We start from the raw sequence: 16,845 nt of genomic DNA, 5'->3' as shown, positions 1-16,845 counted from the left end.
AAATTTTTTTCCTGAAAATATATTTTTTCCAAAATGTTTAAAAAAATAAAGTAGAGGTAAGTCAGTGAATGGGATTCTGGGTTGGTAGAATAATGTGTATAAAGGCTCTAAATTTTGAAACAGCAGTTTATGATTAGAGAACTGCCAACAGTACCATGCAGCTGGGGAAATGGAAATGATTACTGTGAAGAAGAAATAAAGAACAAATGCTGAAGACCTTGTGAGACTCAATAGTGAACAAATTCAGGCAGTGGAAATGTGAAGAATAGAATTGGCATAAGATATAGTTAGGTAGTGAAACAGACAAGATTTACTTATTAGCATTTGTATTCTTGTTTTCTGTATAGTTGTTACATGTCCAAGCATCAATTCCTTTACATTGGAACATGGAAGATGGAGAATTGTGAATGGATCACATTATGAGTACAAAACCAAAGTAGTTTTCAGTTGTGACCCTGGTTATCATGGACTAGGTCCTGCTTCTATTGAATGCCTTCCTAATGGTACATGGAGTTGGAGAAATGAGAGACCATATTGCCAAAGTAAGTGTACACTCCATTGAACTTATTTCAGAAGTTATCTTTGGTGATTGGATTGCTTGAATCACTTTCTTTCCAAAAACACTAGAGCAATAACTTGATATTTTTATTGTTATTTTAAAATGGAATCTTGCTTTGTCCATTTTGTCCTTTTGACTATGATCTCCCAGGCTCAAGTAATCCTTCTGCCTCAGTCTCCCCAGTAGATGGTACTACAAGCACACCACCACTATGCTCTGTGAGATACTATGATTAATTCTTCTTACATTTTAAGGTTTCTGTTTTTTTATTAGTAAATGCTTATGAGAAAAGGACATAAGCTTTAGATTCAGAAATCTCATAATTCTAGATCTGTCATTACTGTAACAACTAAGTAATGTTTATTGCATATCTAACTGCTTGCTGGACTTTGCTATTAGCCTCTTACATATATTATGCTCCTTTTGTCAAAAAGAAAGCTAAGCATACAATTTAATTGTTTTACACAAGTCACAGAGCCTATAAATGATGGAGAAATGGTATTCAATCCAAGCAATCTGACAGTCACTGATAATCTGATAATCACTATGCTGCTGTATATGTTTAGTTTTTTCTAATCCCCAAATTCTTACTCTAGAAAGTCATGACACTTCCTGTTGGGTAAAGTGATGAAAATACTAAGACATTTTAAATACCAGTTGAGAACCAGATTCATAAGGACCTCAGTAAATATCATTGAAACAAACTGAATAATTAAGTCTTTTTTTTCACTTGTTCTTGGAACATAAGTGTCAAGTCTAACATAAACAAGCTAACTAAGCATACAATAATTTAGACGGAATACCTTGAAATCCTTCTGAACTTTTTTTCACCATATTTATTGAGTTTTTACTTTGTCCCAGAAATTTAGTCTTTTAATTTGTATCAAACTCTATGGCATGTATAGACTAAATATATATATAATATGTAAATAAACTAATAAAAGAATCCAGTCTAAATAAAGTTAGGATGATTAAAAAGTTTAATATAGAAGCTAATTATTGTATGTGTAGTAAGTACACAATTATCTATTATTCTTTTACTTATGAATAATCTGTGATTTGCAATTTACTTTTTTAATCTCTGTATCAGTATACAATATTTTTTGCTTTACTAAAATAAATGTTATCTTAATGAATAAAATAAACATATGGATGAATTAAAATCTTAAAAATATATTTCTAAATTTTATTTTACATTCTAAAGAATCTGTATTTAGAAAATTTTGCTCTATTTCCACTTTTTCTATCATGGTCTTTCTCTGCCTGCAGCTTCATTACTCTTAAAGTATAATTTCACTAAAAAGATACCTAGAGAAGGGGTTTTTCTAGGGGAAAATGATCTGTAACACACTTATTTAATGTGGAATTTCACACGTTTGCCTGGTTCCTTTGTTCTAGATCTTCTATTGTGTAGAAGGATTTAAATGATGTGTATATTTAGATTACTACCTAATCTTAGATGATATTAGGATGGGGAAAAGTCAAGGAATCTAAGAATTGCAATTCATTGAAGAAATGAAAAGAATATTAATTGTTCGGGTTCTTCATGTACTCATCTTTTAAACTAAAATAATTAAAGTACTAATATTTTAGCCATATTAGTATATTAGTAATATTCATAGTTCCAACAAAGTATTATCTTAAGGATTTGCTGAAAACAATCAGTGCATTTTAAATTTTACATGCAACAATTTAAAGTTTGCAAATTTTCTCTTTGTCTATTTAACAGATAACTAAAGCATTAGAGCTGAAAGCCAGAGATGGAGTCAAAAAGAAGTATGGGTTGATGATTAAATATTGGACTCTGATGATAGACTGTTGGGTTTAAATCTTGAGTAATGTAATTTATAGGGTTAATTATGAAGTTTATTATAGTTTATAAATTATACGTTACTTTATTAAAGTTACTTCACTTGTCTATATCCTAGTGAATGTAACTATCTATCATTATACCTATCTCAGAGTTGTTTTGAGAATTGCATAAGTGAAAACACTAATAATAGTGCTTGGTATATAAAAAGCACTTAATTTTACCAATTATTCTTTTCATTCTAGAATGACACTTGTTCCACTTTCAGTCTTTAAATATGAAAGAGTCATATGGGTTCTGAATAACCTAGGTAGTCAGTTAATCTGTCTTTAATTTTTTAAAGCCTATCCCTATATGTGAAAAATATATCTAATGGACTGTATAAAATTGAATATTTTACATGTAAAGTTTTTTATAGAGTCCTTGACAAAAACTAATTATAATTACTATGTTCACATTTGTTTAGATAGGAGGAAATTTTGGTTTAGGCTAGTAGAAGGCCTATGTAACCCAATGTCATTTTATAAGTTAGAGAAAGATTTGGGACTGATGAATTAACCTTTCTTTACTCTTGAGATTGTTTTTTCCTCTAAAGCCAAACTGGCCAAGTCAAAATTCAAAGAAAATAATTTCACCATGTGTCACTGTCACGTTAGAAGGTTTATGGGCACTCAAGGAGACTAAATTTTTCACTTGATTTAAACATTACACATGAGTACCTGTATCAAAACATGATATCACTCTACTAATATATGTAATTTTTTGTTTTTATGTAATAGTCAAAAATAAATCATACAGAATTCAAATGTTAAAGGCATGTTTTTGTTGTAAGTGCATATTGACTGTGTCTTTATTATAATTTATTATTTTTAAGTTATTTCCTGTGGAGAACTACCTACACCTCCAAATGGAAATAAGATTGGAACTCAAACTTCATATGGCTCAACAGCTATCTTTACCTGCGATTCAGGATTCATGCTTGTGGGGTCCACTGTACGGGAATGCCTTTCTTCAGGTCTTTGGAGTGGATCTGAAACCAGATGCCTAGGTATAGACTTTTAATTCACTTTGATCAACTTCTTCCCCATACACATATATACTGCATAGGAGGCAGAGCTTTGTTTATTCAGTAAGGATGCTAAAAATCAGAAAATACTTAACTTTAAAAATGTTTCATGGTAGAAAAGCTATTAAGTAGATAACTCTTAAAGTTAATCAACTATTATTTTTAATGAGTCTTATGTCATTAGGAGAGACACATTTTCTTCCAGGCATGGGAAAATAAAAAGGTGGTAACTAGTTGTGGAAAATTATATGTTGGCATACTCAGCTGGATTAATTGCTGTAGCAGTTAATTCATTCTAAACCATAGTCAGTTCTTCTATTACCTATTTGCTTAAGGTAATGACTGAAGAAGAAAAACAATGACTACAGTTAAATATCTTTCTCCCTTTTATTTTGTAAGATTTCAATGAGTAAAACTACTTTCTATTAAAACTTTTAAATTTGTTTTTTGAATGTGATTTTAGGCAAATGGGATTTTTCCCCTTAGGGTTTTCTGAATTCAGTATAAAAACTGTTCAGTAAAAGAAACAAAATGAGCTTTTTTATCCTTCTTTTATTATAAAAAGAATATTATGATTTATACTTCATCTCTTTTTTTAAAAAGTCTTTAATAATTTCTTTAATTTTAAGAAAATAATATGATTCATGCTAAAATAATTTTGAGATACAACAAATATTAAATTAGGTAATACTGAAAATTGTTCTAATGAGTATTCACTTGTCAACATCTTTCTGTTTAATAATTTAAAAATTACTAATTGCATGAGTAGGATACTGCAACATTTGTACATTTTTTCTTTAAGAAATCTATATAAGAATATGACACATGACATAAACATGTACACATTAACAATTTAAATCACATGTTGTTTTGCTGACAAGGTTGGAAATATTCATTGTAGTTCACTATTTGAAACAGATAGCTGTAGCTAGAAATTGGGGTTAAAATTTCATTTTTACTTCCCTTATTCAGGCACAATTGTTAATAGGTATACTTGGATGCCCAATAACAGTAATTTCTTTCTTAAGAGTAGACTTATTGAATATGACTACTGCATGAAAAGAAAATAGTAAATAAAGCAAATAATTATGTATAATATGTGATTAAATGATCACATAAAATATTTCTTAATAATTTCTAAACTGATTTTGGTTATACGGATTTTATTACAGATTACTTAGTTTACTTATAAATTTGAAGATCTATTGTAAACTTAAATACTGTATTTTATTCCTTTGTGATTTCACGAACTCTTATTTTACATTATGTTTTCGTTGACTTGCTATATAGTGTGTGTGTGTGTTTTTTTTTTTTTCACCTATTTTGATTCTTGATTATATTCTCTGGGAAAACAGGGCATAACTGGGATATTTATGAACAAATGTCTCTCAGCTTATGAAGACAGCATCATGCACTGCAGAGGATGTGGTGCTGACAGCTAATATAAATTTTAAAGGATCCTGATAGGAGAAAGTGCAGTTCCAAACAATAAAATCCTAGAATTTACTCTAAGACATGATCTGAAGGATTCACTCCTTCTTATCTCACCTACATAGCCCCTTTTTGACTTAGAATTGAGGCTAGGGTGTGTTTATGATTGTGTTATTCCCAACTCTCCAGCTTTTCATTAAGAGGCTTTTTTTAATTGAAAAAATAATTGTCAGTGAACGCTTATATGTGAACACTCCTATGTCTCCCACCTAGATTATGTAATAATCTAGTATTTTGTTGTAATTGCTTATCACCAACATCTTTCCAGGCCTCTGTCAGTCCATCTAAACCTTTTTAAAAGGAATTTTAAAGTAAGTTGTGGAAATCATTGCATCTGTATCATTAGCTAGAGTTAATATTTTTTATGGTTCTTATTTCTTTTACTTCCTGTGGCAAAATTTACATACAGTGAAATACATATATTATAAATTCATGGTTAGATGAATTTTTACAACTGTGTTCACCTGTATAACTAAACCACTATATAGAATTTTAAATTTTTTAAAAAAGTTTCTTTGTAATGCTCCACAATCTCCAACTTACTTCCCCCCTCAACCCGAGGCAATAATTTTTCTGATATTTTATCACCACATATTAATTTTTCCTATTCTACAAATATCATGGAATCCTGAATTATGTACCATTTTGTGTAAGGTTCTTTCATATATGTTGTTGTTTTTATACTTTGCTATTTTATTGCCAAATAGAATTTATTTATATGCATATAATATCCTTGAGATATTATTTTGTTGGTGAACACCTGGACACTGTCCAGCTTTAGGGTATTATGAACAAAATTGCTATAAACATTCCTATGAAGGTCTTTCTGTTAACATATACATTCATTTTTGTTTGATACTCAGAGGGAGAGGTCTGGTTTTCTCATATTCTATCAGCATGTATTTTTATGATGTATTATTTGATGTCTTCTGATGTGTAATGTAGTTTCCTGAACTTATTAGCTAGTCATGAATTTCTCTTTGGGAACATGGTGAAGTAAGTATTGAATTATAGTTCTTAGCAAATTCTAGTTGAAAGACTTTTATCATTACATGTTTAATGAGTATTTTCTCTCAGTCTGTGACTTTCTTATTCATTTTTAAATAGTGTGTTTCAGTGAGCAGTAGTTTTCAACTTTGGTAAAGTCTGTCTTAGTTTTTTGTTTGTTTTCCTTTGGCTCTTGCTTTCTAGGTTCTGTTTAGGAAAACTTTGCTCAACCGTAAGTCACAAGGATTTTCTATCACATTTTCTTCTGGAAACTTTATAGTTCCAGAATGCATATGATTTAGCTTTCATTTTTGTTGTTGTTGTTGTTGTATATCTTATATGGTAGGATTGAGATTTTTTTTTTTCCTAGTATGACGTTTGGCACTGTCTATTTTTAAAAAATTTCATAATAGCATTTGATATCAAGTATGTAAGTCCTGCAAATTTCATGTTTTACAGTTAGTTTATCAAAGAAAGGAAACTTTTAAAAAATTTCTATTAGTGCTATGGTTGCCTCAAAACAAATACATATGTATGTATATATATTTTCCAAAAAAAAGTTTTTATAAAATTGATTTTTTTCTTCCTTAAAATATCAAGTTGCCAGAGATATTTTTCTTTCTTAAATATTTTAATTTACCAGTGTTTTATGTGGGGATTTTTTTTTTTGTTTAGTAATTCTAACACATTAATAAGAAAAAAAATATTTGAACTATTCATATTTTCTATTTTGTCTCATGTTATTTTTGGTAAATTATAATTTGTAAGGAAATTGTCCTTTTTCTGAACTATCAAAATATATTAGCAGAAAGTTATTTCAATATTTCCTCATTTTAATTTTCTAGGCCTTAATAGTGATATCACTTCATTCAGTCCTGTTACTGGTAAATTTGTTCTCTCCTTTTTGTGTGTAGTTAAAGTTGGTTAGGAGTTTAACAATTTTGGACTATTTTAAAGGAAACAATTTTTACCCTAGTTAATGTTTTCTGCTGTTTGTTTAATTTTCTATTTCTTTGATTTCTATGTTTTAAATATTTTCTCCTGTCTACTTAGTGTGGCTTATTTTACCTTCTTTATTTTGCTCCTCTCCTTTTCTTAAGGTGGAATTTTAGGTGGATTTTTATATACCTTTATTTGTTTATAATAAGATTTTTTTTCAGAATGAAACTCAGTATTTTGTATAATTAAAATACACTAATAAAATATTCATATATTAAAAATACAGAAGCTGATAACTTTCAAACTCAAATTAAGTCAACCTGATAATAATTAAGAATTTTTAAAAAATTTTTAATTTGTTCTTTTTAGATGACAATAGGGTGTATTTTGACATATTATAAAAACATGGAGTGCAACACATTACATTTTTTTATCCCATTCTTATGGTTGAGTATAATGTGAAGTTACACTGGTCATGACTTAATATGTGAGCATAGAAAAGTTATGTCTAATTCATTATACTGTATTTACTCCCATCTTCCCTCCCTCCCTTTATTCGACTTTGTGTAATCCACTGAACTTCCATACTTCCCCTTCCTAGTCTCCCTTGTTATAGGTTACCATCCATATATCAGTGAGAACATCCTACCTTTCACTTTTTGAGATTGGCCTATTTCACTTAGCATGATATTCTCCAATTTAATCCATTTATTGGCAAATGCCTTAATTTTATTCTTATTTATAGCTGAGTAATATTTCACTATATATACATACCACATTTTCTTTATCCATTCATCTGTTGAAGGGTACCTAGGTTGGTTCCATAGCTTGGGTATTGTGAATTGAATTCCTATAAACATTGATGTGGCTGTGCCACTATAGTGTGCTGATTTTAAGTCCTTTGAATACATATTAAAGTGTGGGATAACTGAGTCAAATGGTGGTTCCATTCTAAGTTTTCTTAGGAATCTCCAGAATGGTTGTACCAATTTGCAATTCCACCAGTAATGTATGAGTGAACCTTTTCCCCCACACCCTTGCCAAGATTTATTGTTACTTGTATTTTTCATAATTGCCATTCTGATTGGAGTAAGATGAAATCTTAGAATAATTTTGATTTGCATTTTTCTAATTTCTAGAGATGTTGAGCATTTTTTTCATATATTTGTTGATTGGTTTATTTCTTCTTCTGTGAAGTATCTGTTCAGTTCCTTAGCCCATTTATTGATTAGGCTATTTGTTTTTTGAGCTCTTTATATATCCTGGAGTTTAATGCTGTGTCTGAGGTGCATGTGGTAAAGATTTTCTCCCATTATGTGGGCTCTTTCTTCACATTTCTGATTGTTTTCTTTGCTGAGAAGAAGCTTTTTAGCTTGAATCCATCCCATTTATTGATTCTTGATTTTACTTCCTGTGCTTTAAGAGTCTTATTCAGGAAGTTCATTTCTGAGCTGATAATGATGGAGAGTTGGGTTTACTTTTTCTTCTAGTAGGCACAGGGTCTCTGGTGTAATGCCAAGGTCCTTGATCTACTGTGAATTGAGTTTTGTTCAGGATGAGATATAGGGGTTCAATTTCAATCTACTACATATCGATTTCCAGTTTTGCCAGAACCATCCATTAAGGAGTAAATATACTCTCTTTTCAACAGTATATGAATCCTTCTCTAAAGAGACCATATCTTAGGCCACAAAACAAGTCTTAGTAAATACAAAAAAAAAAAAAAAAAAGAGATAATACCTTGCATTCTATCAGACCAAAATGGAATTAAATTATAAATCAATGCTAAAATTAAAAAAATAGAAGATATTCTAACACTTAAATAATATTCTATTGAATGACCAATGGATAATAGAAGAAATCAGGGATGAAATTTAAAAAAATATGTTTAGAGGTACATTGTGGGTGAGGGACTGGCTGGCTGAGCTAGCTGACAGCAAAATGCCCTCACACCCTCTCTTCCAACCTTCCGACCCAATCTAGCCTTTCCTGTCAGTCCCTACAAGTCCCCAGGCTTAAGGATCTAGGGAGAACCCAACTCTCTTGAGCCTCTCTAACCTGTGTTCCCCTGGTTGAAATGCTCCAAGATTCTGACTTTCTACAGGTTAACTAGGTTCAGACAAGCCCACACAGACCTAGCTGCAAACTCATGGATGTTGGTTTCCAGTTTCTGTAGACTCCACAATGGTTGCAATCTTAAAATGGCTCCTGGGTTGGCTCTCCACAAAAGACTGGTAAACTATGGTGAAGAAGGTTTTTTTTTTTTTTTTTTTTTTTTAATATCCAATTAATGAGGCCAACAGTCTCTGGTTAGGCGAGGGCAGACTGTCTCCGAATTTTTCACTCTAAGCCTCAGAGAAACGTGGTATTCCTGCTGCATGAGTTCTGGGTACTGAGCTAGGAAAAATGTTGCCTCGTGCTAATTTGCCATCTTGGATCCCCTTTATAATAAGAAATCTTACACCTGCAAATTTTCTTGCTAAGCACTGCTTTATCTACATACCTCAAATTTTGATATGTTCTGTTTTCATTTTTAAAGATTGATACAATTTATAATATCTTCTAGATCCATGTCAGTCAAAGTGTATTTTCCTTTAATTTCCAAAAACCTAATGTTTTGCTATATATCTTATCGTTACCTGTATGCTACATAATTGTGTTTGAATTATTTATGACATACTTCTAAGTAAACATTGAAAGTTTAGTTAAACAACATATGTACATAAACATACAAAGAACACAGTACAAAAATAGTTCTTTTGATTCTTTATAGCGGGTCACTGTGGAATTCCAGAACTCATTGTGAATGGTCAAGTCATTGGGGAAAATTATGGATACAGAGACACAGTTGTATATCAATGTAATCCTGGTTTTCGGTTGATTGGTTCTTCAGTGAGGATATGTCAACAAGATCACAATTGGTCTGGTCAGCTCCCATCCTGTGTGCGTAAGTAAGCATGCCAAAAGAAATGAGAGACCTCTGGTCTCATAGAATGACCAAATATTTTTTTTTAGTAGGCAAGATAGTTATTTATATAATTATTTGTTATACAAATAATATAAAGTGAATTTCTACAATCCATTCTCTTGTACTGTTTTATAAGTCCTTAAAGTGGACATTTCAGAGCATATATAACCATCCAAAATTAAAATGGAAGAAAGTATTAGTATATCTGTTATATTTGTGTTTTCACATAAAGACAAATTTAAACTCACCTCCTTAGTATTTAATATATAACATATATAAATAAATACTTATTAATGGAAGGAAAATATATCCTCAACAAATTTTCAATTATAAAAATTTAAAGTTTTTGATAACCCTATGCAAGAGTATCAAAATTCTTATTATACTACAAAGCTTTTGATAGTTAAAAGTATTTCTCATTAATGTTTTTTAATAGGACATACATGTGCAGTAGATATCACATCAAATTATATCCTGGTGAAGTACAATTAGTGAGAAAAAATAAGATAACATGAAAAACTATTGTTCTCATTTCAGTTTCATTGCTAATTTTTTAAGTAAACAAGTTATTTAATCTTTCTGGACTCTAATTCCTTTATAAAGAAAATAAATAGTTAGAAGTGTTTATCATTATGGTACCTTTTAGCTTCAGAATCTATCATTTTTAATGTATCAAAGTAGTGTTTTCTCATAATTATTGTTTGAAATATTTTAAAAATTTATTTAAAAGTTTATTTCAAAGGCAATGTTTCTATTATTGTAGACTTCATACAAAACTATGACTATGTGTACGTTTAGAATTATTTTAATGAAGGATCCTGGCATTTCAACAAATATGTATGTGATCTTTTTAGTTGGTTTAGATGCTAACTGATACATAAAATTATTTTGCAGAAAGCACTATTTCATAATAACTACTTAAAGATACCTATTGTTCTTTGTGATTTTAATGAATTTCTTCCTATACCTACGGTATGGTTTTATCCAGTGTGCATCTTTAATTTATTCTTCTATTCATTTATTTACTTGCTATTATTATTTTTATGTTTGGAGTACTTGAGTACTCCTCACACAGAAAAAAGGAAGATATTTGGGGCATGGATAAGTCACATAGGAGGGGACCAAAGTATGAGAGAGAAAGTGGTGGTGTGACTGTCAGGATGTCAATAGTAGGGTCACATCTACAGTCTTTTATATGTAGACATCTTAATGCATTTAAGAGTTGCCCTCACCATATTTGTTCATGTTCTCACTAACCATGAATGAGATAAACCCAAATTAAATAATTTGATGGTAATCTGATGGCAAATCTCTCCATTTGGTAAAACTAATGTCATTTGTTGACCACTAACCTGAGTCTCCTTCATAGCTCCTACCAGAGCAATGGGTCACATTCCCCAAAAGGGCTTTATACTAAACAGAACATTTTTATGTCTCCTTCTATTCTTTTTTCCTTTTGTGGTGCTGGTGATCAAACCCAGGTCCTCATGCATGCTGGGCCATACCTTTAATCCCTGGGCATTCACTCATCATCTTATCTGACCCTATCAAGGATAAGTTCTAAGTCAGACTGCCTAATGTAAATCCCAGTACAAAGTGGGTATTTGCTTTGTTCTTGCTTTTACCAATACAGGCCTTCTAACCAGCCTTCAGTGTTTGTACAACTTCCAGTGCCATGTATTCTCTTATTTCCAAAGAAAAATGCAAAATAGTTTGCTGGAGATTTGAATGTTACCAGTCATATTTACTTATCCAAACTCTCTCTAGAAGTGAGAAAATTGGAATAAAATACTCTCATGGAATGCAGTTTGCTATTGAGTGGATAAGTAAAGCATGCTGGCTCTAGAGCATTGTGTATTTATTATGAATGCTTTTTTTACAAAAATAAAAAAGTGATTGAATAATGATACTCCATTACATTCACTTACTTCACTAATTCTCAAATGTACACAATGTTCCAGACAATAATTTATCCTTATTTTGTTATTAAAATCAATTATCCATGTATTTCTTGTTTCCTAACAATTTCTATTTCCAGTTATTGACATTTATAGTAAGACTCTTGTGACAGTAAAATAAAATTGTAAAATATTTTAATTATAACATCATAGGGTAAGCCTCAGGGAAATGATATATACTTTTAATGAGGGCTCAGAGGAAGTATTTTATTTAATTAATGACTAACTTTTATAAATTTCATAATTTTAAATTTTATCTGATTAGCTGAAATTTTTTAGAATACTAATTTCATGGAAAATTCTTTTTTGTGTTGAGATAATAAGATATTAGAGCATATAGTTAATAAGTAATGTCACTTTTCTCAGACACACACATACACATACACACACCACTGATAGATGATTTAAAGACAGAAATATTCTGCTTGGATATGGCCTAGATTTTTTACTTTACATTTGTATTCAACATAGACAACTCTTATCACTGTTTTTCTTATTGAATAATTGAGACTTTAAAATAGAATTGGCCCTTCGGGTAAAACTGGTTTCTTTATTGATAATTTTAAACAAGAATAAGATGCAGTTAAATTTCCAAATGAGTAGGTTGACATTAACAATACAGCTGAAAAATAATTGCTCTTGGGTCATTTTGAAAGTACTAAAAGTGACTATGCTCTTTCACTGTTCCCAATTATGAAGCAGTATTCCAGAACTTGCTATGATTAATAGAGTGAGATTATGCAATAAAACGGTTCATAGAAATATGGAGTGTTTGGGGAAAGCCAGCACTACATAAAATTTATAGTGGGACCATAACATTAAACGGATCTCTAAATAATTCATTTGATAACCTTATTTCCAAGCAAAATTATATTAAATTGTCAAATATCAATGATGATGAAAATAAACCAGTAAGATTGATTGGTTTGGAGAATATTAATATCAGTATCTCAAAATATTAATGAGAATTTTGGTACAACATCATGCATCATTTTTTGCAGTCCACATTACGTAATTACATTAATTTACTTTTAAAGCACATTTTCATGTATCAATATATTACTCATAAAAATTGATTGTCTAAAAACTATTAAAACATCTATTTCAAAATTAAATAAAAAATATGTCTTTAAGTACCTTCAGTTCTTAAACTTAATGCAAAAAGGAAAACTCATTCAGTTTTATTCCACATTGTTGTTAACTAGTTACTGAAGCTTCAGTCATTCCTCGGAATTCTTTGAACTTCAGTATTCTTCCTTAAAAAAAATTAGAAAGAATAAAATAAGCACCATGAAACTTTTACCATCTATGTACCACTTAAAGAAAATTGTCATAATTTTAAATCATTTTCTACTTACTAATATCATATTTCTTCTTACTAATATTATTTCTACTATTTCTGTTTTATTTTATTTATTTCCATTTTCTTTATATTGTAGTACTTTAAATATATATCCACATATAAGGTGATCTTTCTACTCTACTTGAAATGACTAAGAATAATTGTGATGTGATAATTAATAACTAAATATTCTTCTGTTTTTTTTTTTCCATCCCCAATCCCCCATCGCCAATGGTATTAGCTGTTAGCTGTGGTCACCCTGGTAGTCCAATATATGGAAGAACAAGTGGAAATGGATTTAACTTTAATGATGTGGTAACGTTCTCTTGCAATATTGGTTATCTTATGCAAGGACCAACAAAAGCCCAGTGCCAGGCCAACAGACAATGGAGCCATCCTCCACCTGTGTGTAAAGGTAAAAGGCTAAATTTATTTCAGTGTGGGGACATGGTGTTAGTGTGTCTATGTAAACATAGATGACATATCTGAAACAACTTGGCAGCACAGTATAAACTTTCCAACTAGAGCAAAAAGCTTTAATATTGATGCCATCTCATTAGCAATGTTTTCCTCTTCTTAAATTTTGAAAGTTAAAATGAGAAGATTATAATTCTGCTCAACTTTACTATTTTAGACCTATTTGTGTTTGCATATAAGCAGTCTTTAAGAACTTTTTATTTGCAACTTGCTTAATAATTAATGGAACTTAATTCTGGCATATGTTTGTAAAAACAATTTTGGGGGCCTGAATTACCATGATACGTGAATGGAGGCTTTATTTGTTGATTTCTATATAGAAACAGATTAAAGAGACTTTTTTTTTAGTAAGTTCCTACTTTGCAAGGCAATGTGAAAGACATCATATTGTCTGATAAAATGAATATAATTATCATTTTCTATATGTTTTATTTCCTGAAATTCAACAATAGCTTAAAATACATCATTGTTTATATCTACTCTCAGCATAATTCTTATAAGTTTTCTATTATTCAAATAAATTTGTCAGAAATTTTTTCTCTTTTTATATTTCAAGCACACAGATTTCAATCCATTATCTAAGTAATTCATAAATTAATTTTTTGGGAGTCTTTGTTTATTTGATTAATTTACCTCTGAAACTGCTTCTAAGTTCTTAATAGAAATTTATGTAGTAGATAATTCCAAAATATTCTTTAAAAATTTGTCACTTATTTAGTGGTCAACTGTTCTGATCCTGGAATTCCAGCCAATTCCAAAAGAGAAAGTAAAATAGAACATGGAAATTTCACCTATGGCACTGTAGTATTCTATGACTGCAATCCAGGATATTTTTTATTTGGATCTTCAGTTTTGATATGTCAGCCAAATGGACAGTGGGACAAACCTTTACCAGAATGTATCAGTAAGTAGATAATGTGAATTGTTCCTTGAGAAAATGCCATGAATGCAATATGGAAGTTCATTGTTTGTAAAATAGTTAGAACTGTATATCAGAGGAAAACAAATTGCTTTATTCCACTGTTTTGAAATTATACTTCCACCAATTCTTACAATTCAATGCCCAAATATCACCTTTCTTTGTATTAATGTGACAAATATTTGTTTTATTTTGAGTTTTAATAGAGCAGGTAGAGTATGAAAAATCAGTATCTTTGATACTCGATGTTATTATTATCTTAGGAAGCAATTGCATTTTTATATTAATATCTCAAATTTCATTCAAGGCAAAATTTGTCTTAAAGTTATGTAGCCATCAGGGTTTCAGAATACTTGAGGTGTTGCTTGAAATTTATTGATCTTAAATATCTATCATATAGAGGCACACATTAAATGCAATAATTCTTTTGTGTGTGTGTGTGGTGCTGGGGATTGAACCCATGGCCTTGTGCATCACTCTATCAACTGAGCTATATCCCCAGCCCCCTTCAATAATTCTTAATATACACATTTTTAAAGTCAGTTAACATTGAGCACTTTTAGTTAAATGTTATATTAGGAGTTGTAGAATATGAGTAAAATAAATTGTAACAGGCATGTAATTCACATGTAAACTCAGAAAAACAAATTAGGAGAAGTGAAAGGAAATTCTAAGGATTCAGTAAATTGACAGATCTCAATTGAAAGACATGGTAAAAGTTAGACATGACAGGGAATGGAAGTTTTATAGAAGGAAGGACTACTGTGTCAGGCAATCATTATGCATGTTATTTTTGGTTATACTAAAGTGTTCAATTATAAAATTATACTTTGTTCATGTATTATATTGAGATATTTCCTTTATATTAATCAGATGGACTTTTATGAAAATTTATAACAATGCTCATATACTAATGAAAAAACAAAACTTTTTGCTATGTCTGTAAATTTTCAGATTCTGTGTAAATAATTGAGTAAATTTGACAAACTAGTCTAACAGTTTAAATAATTCTCTTACTTGTTCTTGTATAGCTACATATCACTTTTGTTTTGTAGGACACGTAAACCTCTTATCTCTCATACACTTTTTGCATTTTCATTTTGTATACTACTTTCTACCAGTGTACTAAGTGCTCAAATGTATTATTACATTTATGCCTCCTTAAGCACTGTTTTGATATTCCAGATATATATGGCACTGTATGTTTTTCCAAGCCCAGTTAACAAGGACATATATTAATTTCCCAAGCAACCTCTAGCTTGTAAGGAATATTCTACCATCTGTTGACTTCAGATTTTGCTATGCCAAACAGAATTTTAGATGACATGCCACTAAATGTTTTCTTTGTACAGCATTCTTGGAATGAAATGATTCTAAACTATAAGTTAGATTGTGGTTCACAGATCTGTCTTTATTCCATCTCCTTTACTCTCAAAAATACTTCCATTTTAATCTCTGTTTGGGCTCATTTTGAATTCTATAGGGCTTTCTATATCCTTATTTAGCAATCTAAATCACTCCTCTCCCGAACGTTTGCCTCCTTGTCCAGGGGAAAACACACCTTAAATACGTGCACATACGCACTCAGGCATGCATTCATCACCTGTAAATTCAGACTTTATTAACCCTCCAAACATTTTTATGCTTGCTTACTTTATAAGATTCTGTTAAACTCCTACTCAGGATGACTGGGTTAACACAGTAGCTCTCATAACTGAGAATTCCATTTTATATTTAAATAGCCAGGTTTCACAGAGGTAGAGGTTTGTTTCTGTAGATTTTGATGTTTGAGTAGAAGAAATTTGCTCCTGAATTATTTTATAAACAAATTGATTCAGGTTGTTCGATAGGAGATATAAAAAAATTTTATATCCAATAATTATGTATTGTAGTGATTGACTGTGGACACCCTGGCGTTCCTCCAAATGCTGTTCTGTCTGGCGAGAAGTATACATTTGGGTCTACTGTTCACTATTCCTGCACAGGAAAGCGTTTCCTTCTAGGCCAGTCGTCAAGGACTTGCCAGTTAAATGGCCATTGGAGTGGATCACAACCTCATTGTTCAGGTACCACTGGGAAAATTGGATAATCTGTGTCAGAAATTACATTATGATGATGGTGATAAATATGTGTGTGTGTATACATATACATACACATATACATATATGCATACATATACATATATAGGTTGTTATATATATAATATGTATATATAAACATATATATAATATTAATATACAACATATAATATATGTATTAATAATATATGTAGTATGTCTTCAGATTGTTATATATATATATATATGTATATATAAACATATATATAATA

The 16,845-nt window shown here is 30.4% G+C and overlaps 1 protein-coding gene across 3 annotated transcripts in view; it reads left to right on the top strand.

Annotated features, from left to right (window-relative positions):
• CSMD3 (CUB and Sushi multiple domains 3) overlaps positions 1–16,845 on the top strand; it is a gene marked incomplete at both ends in the record, with an annotated part of 1,157,568 nt that overhangs the window by 1,095,432 nt on the left and 45,291 nt on the right. For 2 of the 3 annotated variants that reach the window (XM_081266797.1, XM_081266795.1), the window contains 6 exons: positions 348–542; positions 3,244–3,417; positions 9,626–9,799; positions 13,362–13,535; positions 14,316–14,501; positions 16,409–16,582. In XM_081266797.1, the coding sequence (XP_081122923.1) occupies positions 348–542; positions 3,244–3,417; positions 9,626–9,799; positions 13,362–13,535; positions 14,316–14,501; positions 16,409–16,582 (1,077 nt within the window). The remainder of the gene's footprint in view (positions 1–347; positions 543–3,243; positions 3,418–9,625; positions 9,800–13,361; positions 13,536–14,315; positions 14,502–16,408; positions 16,583–16,845) is intronic. The other variant, XM_081266796.1, reaches the window with a different exon arrangement.

The sequence above is a fragment of the Spermophilus citellus genome (genome assembly GCF_964194105.1).
Source record: "Spermophilus citellus genome assembly, chromosome: 14".
Taxonomy (NCBI): Eukaryota; Metazoa; Chordata; class Mammalia; order Rodentia; family Sciuridae; genus Spermophilus; species Spermophilus citellus.
Note: the sequence above shows the minus strand (reverse complement) of the source record. Positions and strands in the feature narration are given on the sequence as shown.